Raw genomic sequence first — 14904 nt, 5'->3', positions numbered from 1 at the left:
GTCCAGGTCTTCAAGCCTCGGTGGAGCAGTGGATAGAGTGCAGTACTACAAGCTACTTCTGCTGATCACCGGCTGCCAGCAGTTTGGCAGATCGAATCTCAGTAGGCTCAAAGTTGACTCAGCCTTCCCTCCTTCCAAGGTGGGTCAAATGAGGACCCAGATTGTTGGGGGCAAGAGGCTGAGTCTCTTTGTAAACCGCTTAGAGAGGGCTGCGAAAGCACTGGGAAGTGGTATATAAGTCTAAATGCTATTGCTAAATTGCCAAGATGGAAAAAACTCTGGGTTTGAAACAAGATTAAACCCAACCAAAACTGAACGAGGTTTATTATTATTATTGTTGTTATTATTATTATTATTATTATTATTATTATTAATTATTTATTAGCTTTGTATGCCGTCCCTCTCCGGAGACATGGAGCGGCATACAATATTATATATTTATTATATATCTTCTTAATATGTAATATACAATATTATATATTACATATTATAATATTGTAATAATAATAATAATAATAATAATAATAATAATAATAATAATAATAATAATTGGCACACGTAATTCACCACTACATCACACAGTCCTTCCTAGGTGCTTGGGAAGCACCCGACTGATGATGAAATATGAAATCCAGCACAGTGATCTCGTTTGCTGAGTATTACTGATAATAATAATAATAATAACAACAACAACAACAACAACAACAACAACAACAGAGTTGGAAGGGACTCTGGAGGTCTTCTAGTCCAACCCCCTGCTTGGGCAGGAAACCCTACACTACTTCAGACAGATGGTTGTCCAATATCTTCTTAAAAACCTCCAGTGTTGGAGCATTCACAACTTCTGGTGGCAAGCTGTTCCACTGATCAACCATTTGTCATCATGTGGGCACTCCCTTATCATCACGAATCAAAGGAGGCTGCAAATTCTTCACCTAACCTTTGGCTCATCTTGGGATGGGGGGGGGGGGGGAAACCTAAGCCTAATTGGATGGGAGACCACCAGGAGATCTCAGAGCTTTAGCCAGTCAGAAAGAGCAAAGCAGAAGGAGACAAGGCCAAACCACCTCCGTATAAAGCATCTTCCAGGAAATATATTTTTGGCCATGCCAGTGGCTTCACCAGTTGACCTCCCAAGGTCCCTCAAGGGTTAGCCGAGATGCCAAAGCAAAACATTGCTGAGTTGATTCCCCCAAAGGCATGAATTTTTAACGCAACAAGATGAAAAGCCTTGTTCTCCCCGGCTTTATTTATGCACGGAATTCTGTGCCCAGATGTTCACTTCCTCCCACCAGTTCCTATTTTCCTTCCCCCCTCCCACCCCTTGCAAAATAATATTTTGGGAAGGAGAAACGGGTGGAATCGATCCCGCTATATAGAGCGCTGGTGAGACCCCATTTGAAATACTGTGTCCAGTTCTGGAGACCTCACCTACAAAAAGAGATGGATAAAACTGAACGTGTCCAAAGATGGGCTACAAGAATGGTGGAAGGTCTTAAGCATAAAACGTATCAGGAAAGACTTCATGGACTCAATCTGTCTAGTCTGGAGGACAGAAGGAAAAGGGGGGACAGGATCGAAACATTTAAATATGTCAAAGGGTTAAATAAGGTTCAGGAGGGAAGTGTTTTTAATAGGAAAGTGAACACAAGAACAAGGGGACACAATCTGAAGTTAGTTGGGGGAAAGCTCAAAAGCAACGTGAGAAAATATTATTTCACTGAAAGAGTAGTAGATGCTTGGAACAAACTTTCAGCTGACGTGGTTGGTAAATCCATAATAACTTAATTTTAAACATGCCTGGGATAAACATAGATCCATCCTAAGATAAAATACAGAAAATAGTATAAGGGCAGACTAGATGAACCAGGAAGTCTTTTTCTGCCCTCAGTCTTCTATGTTTCTATGTTTCTACTCCAACCCCCTGCTCAAACAGGAGTCCTTATACTATGGCTGTCCAGTCTCTTCTTAAAAACTTCCAGTGTTTGAGCACCCATAATGTCTGGACTCTGGAGGCAAGTAGTTCCACTGGTTAATTGTTCTCACTATCAGGAATTTACTCCTTACATGCAGGTTACTATGAGTGATTGCCACAAGGTCTTGGTGCATCGGTTGCCACGTTTCTCAAAGTCCGTCCGCCCCACAAGATCTGAACTTCAGCCACAACAACACAAGAGCACACAACAGATTCAAGCTCAATATTAACCGCTCCAGACTTGACTGTAAAAAAATATGACTTTAGTCATCGGGTTGTCGAAGCGTGGAACTCATTACCGGACTCTGCAGTATCATCTGTTATATTGTTTTTGTATTACTGTTGTGAGCCGCCCCGGGTCTTCGGAGAGGGGCGGCATACAAATCTAATAAATAATCATAATAAAAATAATAATCCCCTAACCCCCAACATTTTACCCTTAGACTGTCCACGGTTGACCTCTCCAGATTCCTAAGAGGTCAGTAAGGGGCGTACATAAGCGCACTAGAGTGCTTTCCGTCCCCTGTCCTATAGTCTCTCCTATATCTCGTATTTCTTCTCTACTATATCCTCTATAACCTTCATTGTGTATTATTGTGTACTGGACAAAAAATAAATAAATTAAAATAAATTAAAATAAATAAACTTGCCCCCGCCCATTCCATGCTCCTTGTGTGCTCCCCAACCCAATTGGCATCCACTCCGCAAACGAGGTCATTTTGCAGGCAGTTTCATTAAAGAGAGTGGGGGGGGGGAGGAGGGGGAGGAAAATGATGAGCCCTCCACCCACACGGCACACTTCAGAGAGTCAAGCCAAATGTTTTAAAGTTAAATGTGCCATTTTATTATCATTAGATCGCTTAGCTTAATGGAGACGCATTACCGGCAGGGCAGTTTTATGGCTGCAGGACAAAGGCGAGGAAGGGGCTGCCCACCAGCCGGGCTCTTGCCTGGAATAATAAGAGTTGGGGAGGGGGAGGCAGGGGAGAAGGGGAGGTGTGTGCCTCGCTAGTCACCCCACCCGTCTCTATGGGCCGGGGGTCCTTGTACCGCTGGCTGAGTTGTGCCAAGGGCAGCAACTGAAGAGGGGATGGGTTTGGCTGTTGTTTCCAACCGTTGGGGATGATGGGTGCAAAGGAGGAAGAGGAGGAAGAGAAGAAAAGCAAGAAGAAAAGGAGGAGGAGGAGGAGGAGAAGATGAGGAAGAGGAATAATAATAAATAATGTATTAACAATAATAATCAATAATTTATTAATAATAATAATAATTAATAATTTATTAATAACAACAACAATGATAATAATAATTTATTAGATTTGTATGCTGCCCCTCTCCGCAGACTCGGGGCGGCTCACAACAATAATAAAAACAATATGACAATGTAACAAATCTAATATTAAAAAAAAACCAGATTGAGTTCATGAAGTCTTTCCTGATAAGTTTGATGCTGAAGACCTTCCACCATTTTTGCAGCCTGTCTTTGGACCCGTTCCCAAGTTCTCACATGGAAGGAAGGAAGGAAGGAAGGAAGGAAGGAAGGAAGGAAGACAGGAAGGAAGACAGGAAGGAAGACAGGAAGGAAGGAAGGAAGGAAGAATGAAACAAAGAAAAGATAAAAAGAAAAACAGAGAGAATGAAAGAAAGAATAGCAATAGCATTTAGACTTATATACCGCTTCATAGGGCTTTTAAAGAGGGAAGGAAGGAAGGAAAAAGGAAGGAAAGGATGAAGGAAGGAAAAAGGAAGGGGAAAGAAGAATGAAACAAAGAAAAGATAAAAAAGAAAAACAGAGAATGAAAGAAAGAATAGCAATAGCATTTAGACTTATATATCGCTTCATAGGGCTTTTAAAGAGGGAAGGAAGGAAGGAAAAAGGAAGGAAAGAAGGAAGGAAGGAAAAAAGAAGGAAGGAAGGAAAAAGGAAGGAAGGAAAGAAGGAAGGAAGAAAGGGAAAAGGAAGGAAAGAAGGAAGGAAGAAAGGAAAAAGGAAGGAAGGAAGGAAGGAAGGAAGGAAGGAAGTGAAGGAAGAAAGGAAGCCCTCCGTCAGGACCAGGAGAAATGGGGCGGGGATCTGAATCATTTATAGACCTTCAGAAATATGCAGATGAGGCGAGAGAGGAAACGGGAGCCCTGGAGCTGTTCTCATTCATTATTGAAAGTTATGGTAATATGGAGGCGGCTCATTTGCATACGGCCCCGGCCTGCTTCTCCATTGTGCTGGGTGCAAAAACAAAATAAAGACCCACCAACACTCACCACACGGTGTATTTGGTGATGTGGGGCAGGACGTTGGTGGGGGAGAGACGGACTTCTGTTCCTCGACTTACGACCACAATTGAGGACCCCCCCAATTGCTGTGCCGCTAAGCAGGGGGCTTCTGCTCCGTTTTACAAGCTTTCCCGTCATTCAGTGAATCCCTGCAGGGGTTACAGCGAATTCCTTGGTCGTGTGAAAGGGTCATTTTCAATTGGTTTGTCTTAGGAGAAACCCTCCCATCCTTCCACTTCTCACAATACTAGACAACACAGTATCAACAGGAGAGACCTTCAAATTTCTAGGTCCTATCATATCTCAAAACCTAAAATGGTCACCTAACATCAAAAACATCATCAAAAAAGCACAACAAAGAATGTTCTTTCTGCGCCAACTCAGGAAGCTCAAACTGTCCAAGGAGCTGCTGATCCAGTTCTACAGAGGAATCACTGAGTCTGTCATCTGCACCTCTATAACTGTCTGGTTTGGTGCTGCAACCCAACAAGACCGACACAGACTTCAGAGGAGAATCAGAACTGCAGAAAAAGCAATGGCTGCCAACCTGCCTTCTTCCATTGAGGACCAGTAGACTGCACGAGTCAAAAAGAGGGCGGGGAAAATATTGACTGACCCATCGCATCCTGGACATCAACCGTTTCAACTCCCACCCTCGAAACGTCGCTACAGAGCCCTGCACACCAAGACAACTAGACATCAAACGCCATCACTCTGCTAAACAAATAATTCCCTCAAAACTATCAAACTATTCATTAAGTCTGCACTTTTATTACTACTAGTTTTTTCTCATCATTCCTATCACCCAACTCCTCCCACTTAGGACTGTATGACTGTAACTTGTCGCTTGTATCCTTAAGATTGTTATTAATATTGTTTCTTGATTGCTTATTTGACCTCTATGACAATCATTGTGTTGTACCACATGATTCTTGACAAATGTATATTTTATGTCCACTGAGAGCATCTGCCCCAAAGACAAATTCCTTGTGTGTCCACTCACACTTGGCCAATAAAGAATTCTATTCTATTCTATTCTATTCTAATTTCTATTCTATTCTATTCGTTGGAAGCCGATTGGGGGGAGGTCACGAAATGAGGATCCCATCTCTCACACAGACACCCACAGGATACTTGAATCCGTCGTAAATGTGAATCTGTCGCCAAAGCATCCAAATGTAACCCACACGGATGCAATGGGCATAAATGTGGGGGGGGGAGGGCCTTTTCTTGGTGTCTTCAGTGGAAGGTCAGTATGCGAACGGTCGTATGGATGAAAAACTGCAGATAGTCCTCAGCTTATAGTGACTTATTTAGTGACCGTTTCAAAGTTATGGCAATGCCGGAGGACTTCCTTTTTTCTGACTTCCTTCCTTCCCTTCTTCCTGTTCTTTTTATTTTGACTTCCTTCCGACTTCCTTCCTTCCTTCATTCCTTCCTTATCTTTCTCCCTCCCTCCATTTATTTATTCCTTTTTCTTTTTTTCTTCCTTTCTTCCCTTCCTTCTTCCTTCCGACTTTCTTTACTTTCTTCGTTCTAACTTACTTCCTTGACTTTATCTCCTTCCTTCCTTTTTTCTTTCTTTTTCTTTCTTCCCTTCCTTCTGATTTCCTTCCTTCCTTTCTTCCTCCCTTCCCATCCGTCCCTTCTCTTTCTTTCTTTCTTTCTTTCTTTTTCTTTCTTTCTTTCTCTTTTTCTTTCTCTCTTCTTTCTTCTCTTTCTTCTTTCTTTCTTTCTTCTTTCTTTCTTTTTATTTCTTTCTTTCCCTTTCTTTCTCTTTCTTTCTTTCTTCTTTTTTCTTTCTTTCTTCCTTCCTTTCCTTCCGTCCTTCTTTCTCTGTCCTTTCCTTTCTTTCTGTACTTACTGCCTATCCTACCACAGATAACTCTGGGAGGGTTTCAGACGTGAGTTAAAACATTTTCTATTTTCTCTCAAGATGGGAAACCAGAAAGCAAGCCGGCTACTTCTGGGTTAACTAATTGGGCAGAAAGTATTTATCCTGACCTCAAAAAAACGTTGCATTTTCCCAATTAAGCCCAGCACTGAGGTCTCTGGAGCAGCTGCTGGTTTTCCTCAAAGTCAAAGAAAAATCCTTGTTAACAGGAGGAGATGTTAAAAAATGTAAGATCCGAGAAGAGAACATTAACCAAAAAAGAAAGAAAGAAAACAGCCCAGCTCAACAGATTCCCCAGCCTCGCACCAGCTGCCTTTCGAAAAGAAAGGAGGGAGAATCCGGCAGGCAGAGGCTGGAAAGGTTGGCATTGGCATGAAATGTTGATAAAATGTATAAATGCAAATAAAATTGATAAAATTGTAGTAAGGCCGCCCCTGGAATCCTGCATTCAGTTTTGGTCACCACAATGCAAAAAGCGTGTTGAGACTCTAGAAAGAGTGCATTGATCATGGAAAATCTGCGTTATTTAAGTGTTAATACCACTTTACAAGGCCTTGGTAAGGCCACACTTGGAATATTTGCATTCGGTTTTGGCTGCCACGATGCAAAAAGGATGTTGAGGCTCTAGAAAGAGTGCAGAGAAGAGCAACAAAGAGGATCAGGGGATAAATGGAGGCTAAAACATATGAAGAACAGTTGCAGGAACTGGACATGGCTAGTTTAAGGAAAAGAAGGACCAGGGGAGACAGGATAGACGCCTTCCAGTATCTCAGGGGCTGTCACAAAGATTTGGGGGTTAATCTATTCTCCAAAGCACCCGAGCGTAGAACAAGAAGCAGTGGGTGGAAACTAAACAAGGAGAGAAGCAACTTAGAACTAAGCAGAAATTTCCCGACAGTCAGAACAATTAACCAGTGGAACAGCTTGCCTCCAGAAGTTGTGAATGCCCCAACACTGGAAGTTTTTAAGATGTTGGATAACCATCTGTCTGAAGTAGTGTAGGGTTTCCTGCCTAAGCAGGGGGTTGGACTAGAAGACCTCCAAGGTCCCATCCAACTCTGCTGTTGTTGTTGTTGTTATTGTTGCTTTTGTCTTCCAAGATTGAGATTCTGGGAGGGAGGGAGGGAGGGAGAGAGGGAGAGAGGGATGTCTTGGTGTTTACTGTAGGAGGGGGGAAAGGAAGGGATAAAAGAAGGAGAGCAAGGATAGTGGGAGAGAGGGAAGGAGGTAGAGGAAAGAAGGAAGGAAGGAGAGAGGGAGGGAAGGAGGAAGAAAGGAGGGAGGAAGGAAGGAGAGAGGGAGGGAAGGAGGAAGGAAGGAAGGAGGGAGGGAAGGAGGAAGGAAGGAGGGAAGCAGGGAGGGAGGAAGGAAGGAGGGAGGGAGGGAAGGAGGAAGGAAGGAGGGAGGGAAGCAGGAAGGAAGGACGGAGGGAAGCAGGGAGGAAGGAAGGAGGGAGGGAAGGAGGGAGGGAAGGAAGGAGAAGAGGATGAGGAAGGAAGGAAGGAAGGAAGGAGAGATGAAGGAAGAGAGGCAGGAGAGAAGGAAGGTGGGAAGGAGGGAGGAAGGAGGGATGAAGAAAGGGAAGGAAGAGGGAAGGAGGAAGGGAGGAAGGAGTGGATGAGGAAGTAAGAAAGGCAGGAAGGAGGGATGAAGAAAGGGAAGGAGGAGAGAAGGAAGGAAGGAGGGAAGGAAGGAAAGAGGTGAGGAAGGAAGGAAGGAAGGTGGGATGAAGAAAGGGAGGTAGGGAGGAAGGGAGGAAGGGAGAGGAGGCTCACTAGGCTCCAGGTTGACTCAGCCTTCCCTCCTTCTGAGGGGGGGGTCAAATGAGGACCCAGACTGTTGGGGGCCAGAGGCTTAGCGAGGGCTGCAAAGTACAATTAAGCAGTATATAAGCCTCACCCTCTGCGCAGAGGAATCCCACCTGCCTGTTGGGCCTGTTCTCAGCCCTCCAAAAAGTGCTGCCGGATCATTTTTTTTTTATTAGCAGAGGGGGGGGGGGATGAAGGCTTACGGAGGTCTATGGAAGCCTTCGCTCCTGGGATTTCCCACCGGAAGAATAATTATTGCAAACGCCGGAATTAATGCCCCTTAATGCTTTTTTATTTCTTGTTCTTTTTGCAATGTGATCATCGCAGCTCAGACACGTTTTCTTCCCAGAAAAAAAAAATGTAAAGGGATTTATATGTTTAGCTTGCCTTTGCTGAAGACGAGGCCTTTTTAATTTAGGTTCTGGAGCCGAATTTGGAAATATTATTGATGGATTTTCTGGCAAAAGGGAAGCCGCGGAGGGCGCGAAGATCAGGAAGGGATCTGGGGCCAATCTCTCCCTCGACTCCAAGTGCCCACGAGGACATTTCAGGAGAGGCCGGTTTTAACCAAATAGAATTGGGCAGAGAAAATTAATAAATACCACATTTTTGGAGTATACAACACACTTTTTTCCTCCCTAAAAGAGGCTGATAATAGAAACATAGAAACATAGAAGACTGACGGCAGAAAAAGACCTCATGATCCATCTAGTCTGCCCTTATACTATTTCCTGGATATATGTTTATCCCAGGCATGTTTAAATTCAGCTACTGTGGATTTATCTACCACGTCTGCTGGAAGTTTGTTCCAAGGATCTACTACTCTTTCAGTAAAATAATATTTTCTCATGTTGCTTTTGATCTTTCCCCCAACTAACTTCAGATTGTGCCCCCTTGTTCTTGTGTTCACTTTCCTACTAAAAACACTTCCCTCCTGGACCTTATTTAACCCTTTAACATATTTAAATGTTTCGATCATGTTCCCCCTTTTCCTTCTGTCCTCCAGACTCTACAGATGGAGTCCATGAAGTCTTTCCTGTTACGTTTTATGCTTAAGACCTTCCACCATTCTTGTAGCCCGTCTTTGGACCCGTCCAATATCTTTTTGTAGGTGAAGTCTCCAGAACTGAACACAGAACTCCAAATGTGGTCTCACCAGCGGGATCATAATCTCCCTTTTCCTGCTTGTTATACCTCTAGCTATGCAGCCAAGCATCCTACTTGCTTTCCCTACCGCAGAAGTCACTGCCCCTAAATCCTTTTCTCAATAGTCTTGGTGGAGAACCAAGTGAATGTGAGCCAGAAATTATTATTGGGGGCTCGGCGCTGGGACAGAACAGACAGGGTTGGAAAGGGCCTGGAAGTCGTGTAGTCCAACCCCTCCAGCTCAAAGCAGGGCAATACAAATCCTTCCATTCACCACAGAGAGGAGCCGCACTTACCTCTGTTTACCGGAACGTCTCCAGGTGGGTGGTGGGTGCGCAGGTGAATGTTGGGTATGCGCCTGGTATGAGATTTGCTTCCTATGCATGTGCAATGTCACGCGAGGACACACACGACTGCAAGATTTCAGCAATTTTCCCCTTTTTTTGCTTCTGCCCATGTGCGGAAGCAAAAAAGTTGGTGAAAATTGTCGAGATCTCACAATCACATGTCTTTGCGTGAGATTTCACTTCCTGTGCATGCCCAGGAAGTAATTTTGCACCGGGCGCGCATGCCCACTGGACATTACTATCGTTGGGGTTTCTACAGTCTCTGGATGTTCCCCAGGTTCCAACTCTCCCTCACTCTCACTCTCTGATTCATCTGTCAAGAACACTGGCCTCGGGTACCAAGATGGACCCAGTTCATCCTCCTCAGAATCGGTCACTAACTGACCCGGTCGTGGATCACTCACCACACTGTTAAGCGAATCCGATATTCCCACGGACTTTGCTCGACAGAAGGTTGCCAAACAGGGTCATGTGACCCACTCACTCCCAGGGATGCAGCGACCGTCATAAATGTGAGTCAGCTGTCAAACATCTGAATTTTGATCCTGTGATCACGCGGGGGATCTTGCCACAGTCGTAAGGGGGCAAAAACGATCGTAAGTCGCTTTTCCCCAGTTCCGTTGTAAATTTGAACGGCCGCTAAACGAACGGGTGTCAATCGAGGGCCACCTGCAGTGGGAGGTGTGTGTGTGTATGTGTGTGTAGTGTTTGCTATCAGAAATGCAGAAATTGAGCTGAGGTGGCGCATTGGTTAGAGTGCAGCACTGCAGTCTACTTCAGCTAACTGCTACCTGTAGTTCAGCAGTTCAAATCCCACCACTGGCTCAAGGTGGACTCAGCCTTCCGTCCTTCCAAGGTGGGTCAACTGGGGACCCAGATTGTTGGGGGCAAGAGGCTGATTGCAAAAGCCCTAGGAAGCGATAGGTAAGTCTAAATGCTATTGCTATCGGACCTATGTATTTATTGTATCATCTGTCTGTCTATCTATCTGTCTGTCTGTCTATATCTATCTACTGATTAATCTATCTATCGTATCTGTCTATCCATCCATCCATCCATCCATTTATTCTTCCATCTATCTATCTATCTATCTATCTATCTATCTATCTATCTATCTATCTTCTCTCTCTCTGTCTATCTGTCTGTCTATATCTATTGATTAATCTATCTATCATATCTGTCTATCCATCCATCCATCCATTTATTCTTCCATCTATCTATCTATCTATCTATCTATCTATCTATCTATCTATCTATCTATCTATCTATCTTCTCTCTCTCTGTCTATCTGTCTGTCTGTCTATATCTATTGATTAATCTATCTATCATATCTGTCTATCTATATATCCATCCATCTATCTATCCATCCATCCATCTATCTATTTCTATATCTATCTATCTATCTATCTATCTATCTATCTATCTATCTATCTATCTATCTATCTATCTATCTATCTATCTACCTATCTACCTACCTACCCACCCACCCATCTATCTGATAGATAGGTTAGACTGCAGCACTGCAGGCTCCTTCAGATAACTGCTATCAACAGTTCAAATCCCACCACCGGCACCAGTTCGACTCAGCCTTCCGTCCTTCCAGATGGGTCAAATGAGGACCCAGATTGGTGGGGTCAAGAGGCTGAGTGTGTAAACCGCTTAGAGAAGGTTGTCAATGCACTGTGAAGCTGTATCCAAGTGTAAGTGCTATGGCTATTTTTCAAACGGACCGACAATTGCGCTCCCCTCCCCCCCAAAGCCCAGAGAAAAGCCTCGAGGTCTTGACCAGCCGTAAATGACAATTTATTTTCTGACTTAAAGTTGACAGATTGGGAGGGAAATAAAATAAAATCGCACAATCCAAGTAGTGCAAAAAGAAGGAGGAGCTCAACCCAGATGCAGGAGAAGCAAGGCGGAGGGGAGGGTGGACCGGACAGGAGGCCCCCCCGATAAGCCCCCGTTCGCAAGGGTTTGGGCAGGGGAGGGCTGTTATTGAGGAGGGGGCTCCTGGCAGATTTGAGGGGGGGAGAGGCAGAAAATGAGACTCAGGCAGGAGCAGCAGAGGACCCTCTGGCCGACACCAGACCCCCTTGGTGTGTGTGTGTGTGTGTGTGTGTTGGGGGCCGGGATGGTGGCATTGCTCCGGCAGACGGGGGAGCCTGCGCGGCAAGCTGGGCTGTGCAGGGGATTCAGCTGAGGGTGCAGGTGGGCATCCAGGAGGGATTTGACAGCCCCCTCATTTTCTTCCGCCCCCCCCCTCTCCCAAAATTGGAAAGGAAGGAAGGAGGGAAAGGAGAGAAGAAGAGAGGAGGAAAGAAGGATGGAAGAAAAGAAGGGAAGGAAGGGAAAGGAAGGCAGGAGGGAAGGAAGAAAGAAAGTAAAAAGGAAGGAGAGGAAGGGAAGGGGGAAGAAAGGAAGAAGGAGGGAAGGAGGGAGGAAAGAAAGAAAAAAGGAAGGAAAGGCAGGCAGGTAGGAGGGAAAGGAGAGAAGGAAGGATGGAAGGAAGGAGAAAAGAAGGAATGGAAAAGCAGGAGAAAGGGAGGGAAGAAGGAAGAAAGGATGAGACAGGGAGGAGGAAAAGGAGAAAAGAAAAAAGGAGGAAGGATGGAAGGAAGGATAGAAGAAAAGAAGGAACGGACGTAAGGAGATGGAGGAAAGGAAAAAAGAAAGGAAGGAAAGAAGGAAGGAAAGAAAGAAGGAGAGGAAGGGAAAAGAAGGGAAGAGGAAAGAAAGAAAGAGAAAAAGAAGGAAGGAGAGGAAGAGAAGGGGGCAAGAAAGGAAGGAAGGAGAAAAAGGGAAGGAGGGAAGGAAGGAAGAAGGATGGAGAGAAGGAGGAAAGAAAGAAAGAAGGAGAGGAAGGGAAGGGGGAAAGAAGGAAGGAAGGGAAGGAGGAGGGGGTAAGACAGGCTGGGGGTGTACATGCAGGAAGACCCCCCTCTTCTGGGTTCAACCTTAATTAAAATGCCTGCCAGGAGTCGGGCGTTTTGCGAGGGGGGGGGCTCAGTCTTCTCAGAGACCAGCGAAGGAGGGGGGTGGATTCCCATTTAGGGCTCTTGAGGGGGACAAGGCAAGGAGCCCGCGCCCCCCCCCCCAGACCCCATGCCCCCCATGTCTTCCCCAGAACGGTCCTGCCAGAAAGGGGGAGGCATTCGAGGTGAGCCGGGCAGGATCACAAAGCCCATCTGGCACACACAGGTCCCGCCAGCCTCAGGTGCCCCCACGGGCACTGGCATCTCCAGGCAACCAACAAGACCTCCCCCCCATTGGCCCTATAGTTTAGGAGCCAATTGCAGGAGGGGGGAAGGAACTTGCCAGGCTCTGCTATCTGCATAAGGAGAGGGGGGGGTCCCTGGGAAAAGCCCCCCAGGCATCTCTAGGCTGTGGGGTCCACTGGTTTGCTCTCCGAGTCGCTGTCACTCAAGTAAATCCGGGAAAGGGGGGGCCGGTGGGAGCCGTCCGTACAGTCACGCTCCTCGTCCGATCGGTCGTAGGCAAAGGCTTTCCAGTGGCTGGAGGGGCTGCGGAGGAAGGAGAGTCACTGGATTAGTCACGGATTACGGAATTTTACAAACCCCTTAGTAAGGCCACCTCTGGAATCCTGCAACCCACTTTGGTCAGCCACACTGCAAAAAAAGAGAGATGTGGCCACTTTGGAAACAGTGCAGAGAAGAGCAACTAAGATGATGAGGGAATACAGAACCATGAAGAAAGCTATATTAATAAAAATGTTAATGTATCTTTGTTAGTGGGGGCTAATCTCGAAAAGTACTTCACCAATTGCTTTGAAATTCTGACACAGCGCTCCTTTCGAACACAGCCCTTATTATATATATCTATATTATATAGATATTGCACCTGTGATAGGCAAAAACACGCCCAAAACATAGAATTCCAGAAGTTGTAGGTGCTTCATCACTGGAGGTTTTTAAAGAGAGACTGGGCAGTCCCGTGTCTGAAACATAGAAACATAGAAGATTGAGTGCAGAAAAAGACCTCCTGGTCCATCTAGTCCACCCTATTTCTTGTATTTTATCTTAGGATGGACTCTACAGATGGAGTTCATGAAGTCTTTCCTGATACGTCTTATGCTTAAGACCTTCCACCATTCTTGTAGCCCGTCTTTGGACCCGTTCAATTTTGTCAATATCTTTTTGTAGGTGAGGTCTCCAGAACTGGACACAGAATTATTCCAAATGTGGCCTCACCTGCGCTCTAGATTTTGCACAGTGTGACGCAAGAACGCTACGTTTCCACTGCTGAGCAAGACAGGTGCATATTTTGTGGTTTTGTGGCCTTCCCTGCCGCTGTTGGTTAAGTGAGGCACTGCAGTCGTTAAGGTGTCCACACATTGTTACAATTTTTCTTCCTAACGGTTGTTAAGCGAATCATGCAGCCGTTGAGTTGGCCTTCCTTGCCCCGGAATTTATTAAGCAAAGCGCTGCAGTCATTAGGTTTTTCATGCGTTTTCCAACTTTCCATACGGTTGTTAAGGAAGTCACGGCCGTCATTAAGTTAATCACACTATCGCTAAGTGAATCTGGCTCACCCCACTTTGACTTTGCCCATCAGAAGGTCACAAAATGAGATCACGTAACACCACCACCACCACCCGGGATGCTGCCGACTCGTAAATTTAAGTCGGCAACCCCAGCGTCCAAATTTGGATCACGTGAGCATGAGGATGGTCGTAAGTGTGAAAAACAGTCTGACCCTTTTATTCAGGGTCATAAGAATGGTCACTAAATGAATCGCTCTTAGTTGAGGAGTCCCTCAGCTTCTTCCTGCACTGCCTTGTTGTTGTGATGTTAAACACAATGGCACAAACACACACAGTCATGCAGAAACACGATCGAGATCCCTGTGGCTATCCCCCCCCCCCCCCCGGAAAGTCAAGATTCGTTTAACAACCATTTTACGGGTAGTCCTCGACATATAACCACAATTAAGGCCAAAATATCATGGTGCTAAGGGAGACATTTGTTAAGTGAGCTTTGATCCTGTTTTTCCATCTCATGCCCAAGAGTGAGGACAATGAACCACTGGAACAGCTTGCCACCAGAATTTGTGGGTGCTCCATCATTGGAGGTGTTTAAGAAGGGACAAGAGACAGTCACATATGAAATTCTATAGGTTCTCCTGCTTTTGCAGGGGGCTGGACTAGAAGACCTCCAAGGTCCCTTCCAGCTTCTGTTCTATTTTATTCCTGTTCTTGTTCTATTCTATTCCTATTTTCTATTCTATTCTATTCTATTCCATGCCATTCCTTATTGTATTTCTAATTCCATTCTATTTTATTTCCAATTCTATTCTATATTTCTATTCCATTCCATTCCATTTCTTATTCTATTCTGTTCAGTTCTTTTCTTTTCTATTCCGTATTCTATTCTATTCAATTTCTATATTCCATTCCATTCTATTTCTCATTATATTTCTAATTCTATTATATTTCCAATTCTATTCTATTCT

At 45.0% G+C, this 14904-nt stretch overlaps 1 protein-coding gene across 1 annotated transcript in view; it reads right to left on the bottom strand.

The window, feature by feature from the left end:
- Nucleotides 1-11219: 11219 nt before the first annotated feature.
- Nucleotides 11220-14904, bottom strand: part of MYO18A (myosin XVIIIA) — a 201529-nt gene continuing 197844 nt past the window's right edge. Inside the window, 1 exon segment of the mRNA XM_070735473.1 lies at nucleotides 11220-12956. Coding sequence (XP_070591574.1) covers nucleotides 12812-12956 — 145 coding nt within the window. The 3' untranslated portion in view covers nucleotides 11220-12811.

The sequence above is a fragment of the Erythrolamprus reginae genome, chromosome 1 (genome assembly GCF_031021105.1).
Source record: "Erythrolamprus reginae isolate rEryReg1 chromosome 1, rEryReg1.hap1, whole genome shotgun sequence".
Classification (NCBI taxonomy): domain Eukaryota; kingdom Metazoa; phylum Chordata; class Lepidosauria; order Squamata; family Dipsadidae; genus Erythrolamprus; species Erythrolamprus reginae.
The sequence above is the reverse complement of the archived record's forward strand: the minus strand, read 5'-3'. Positions and strand labels throughout refer to the sequence as shown.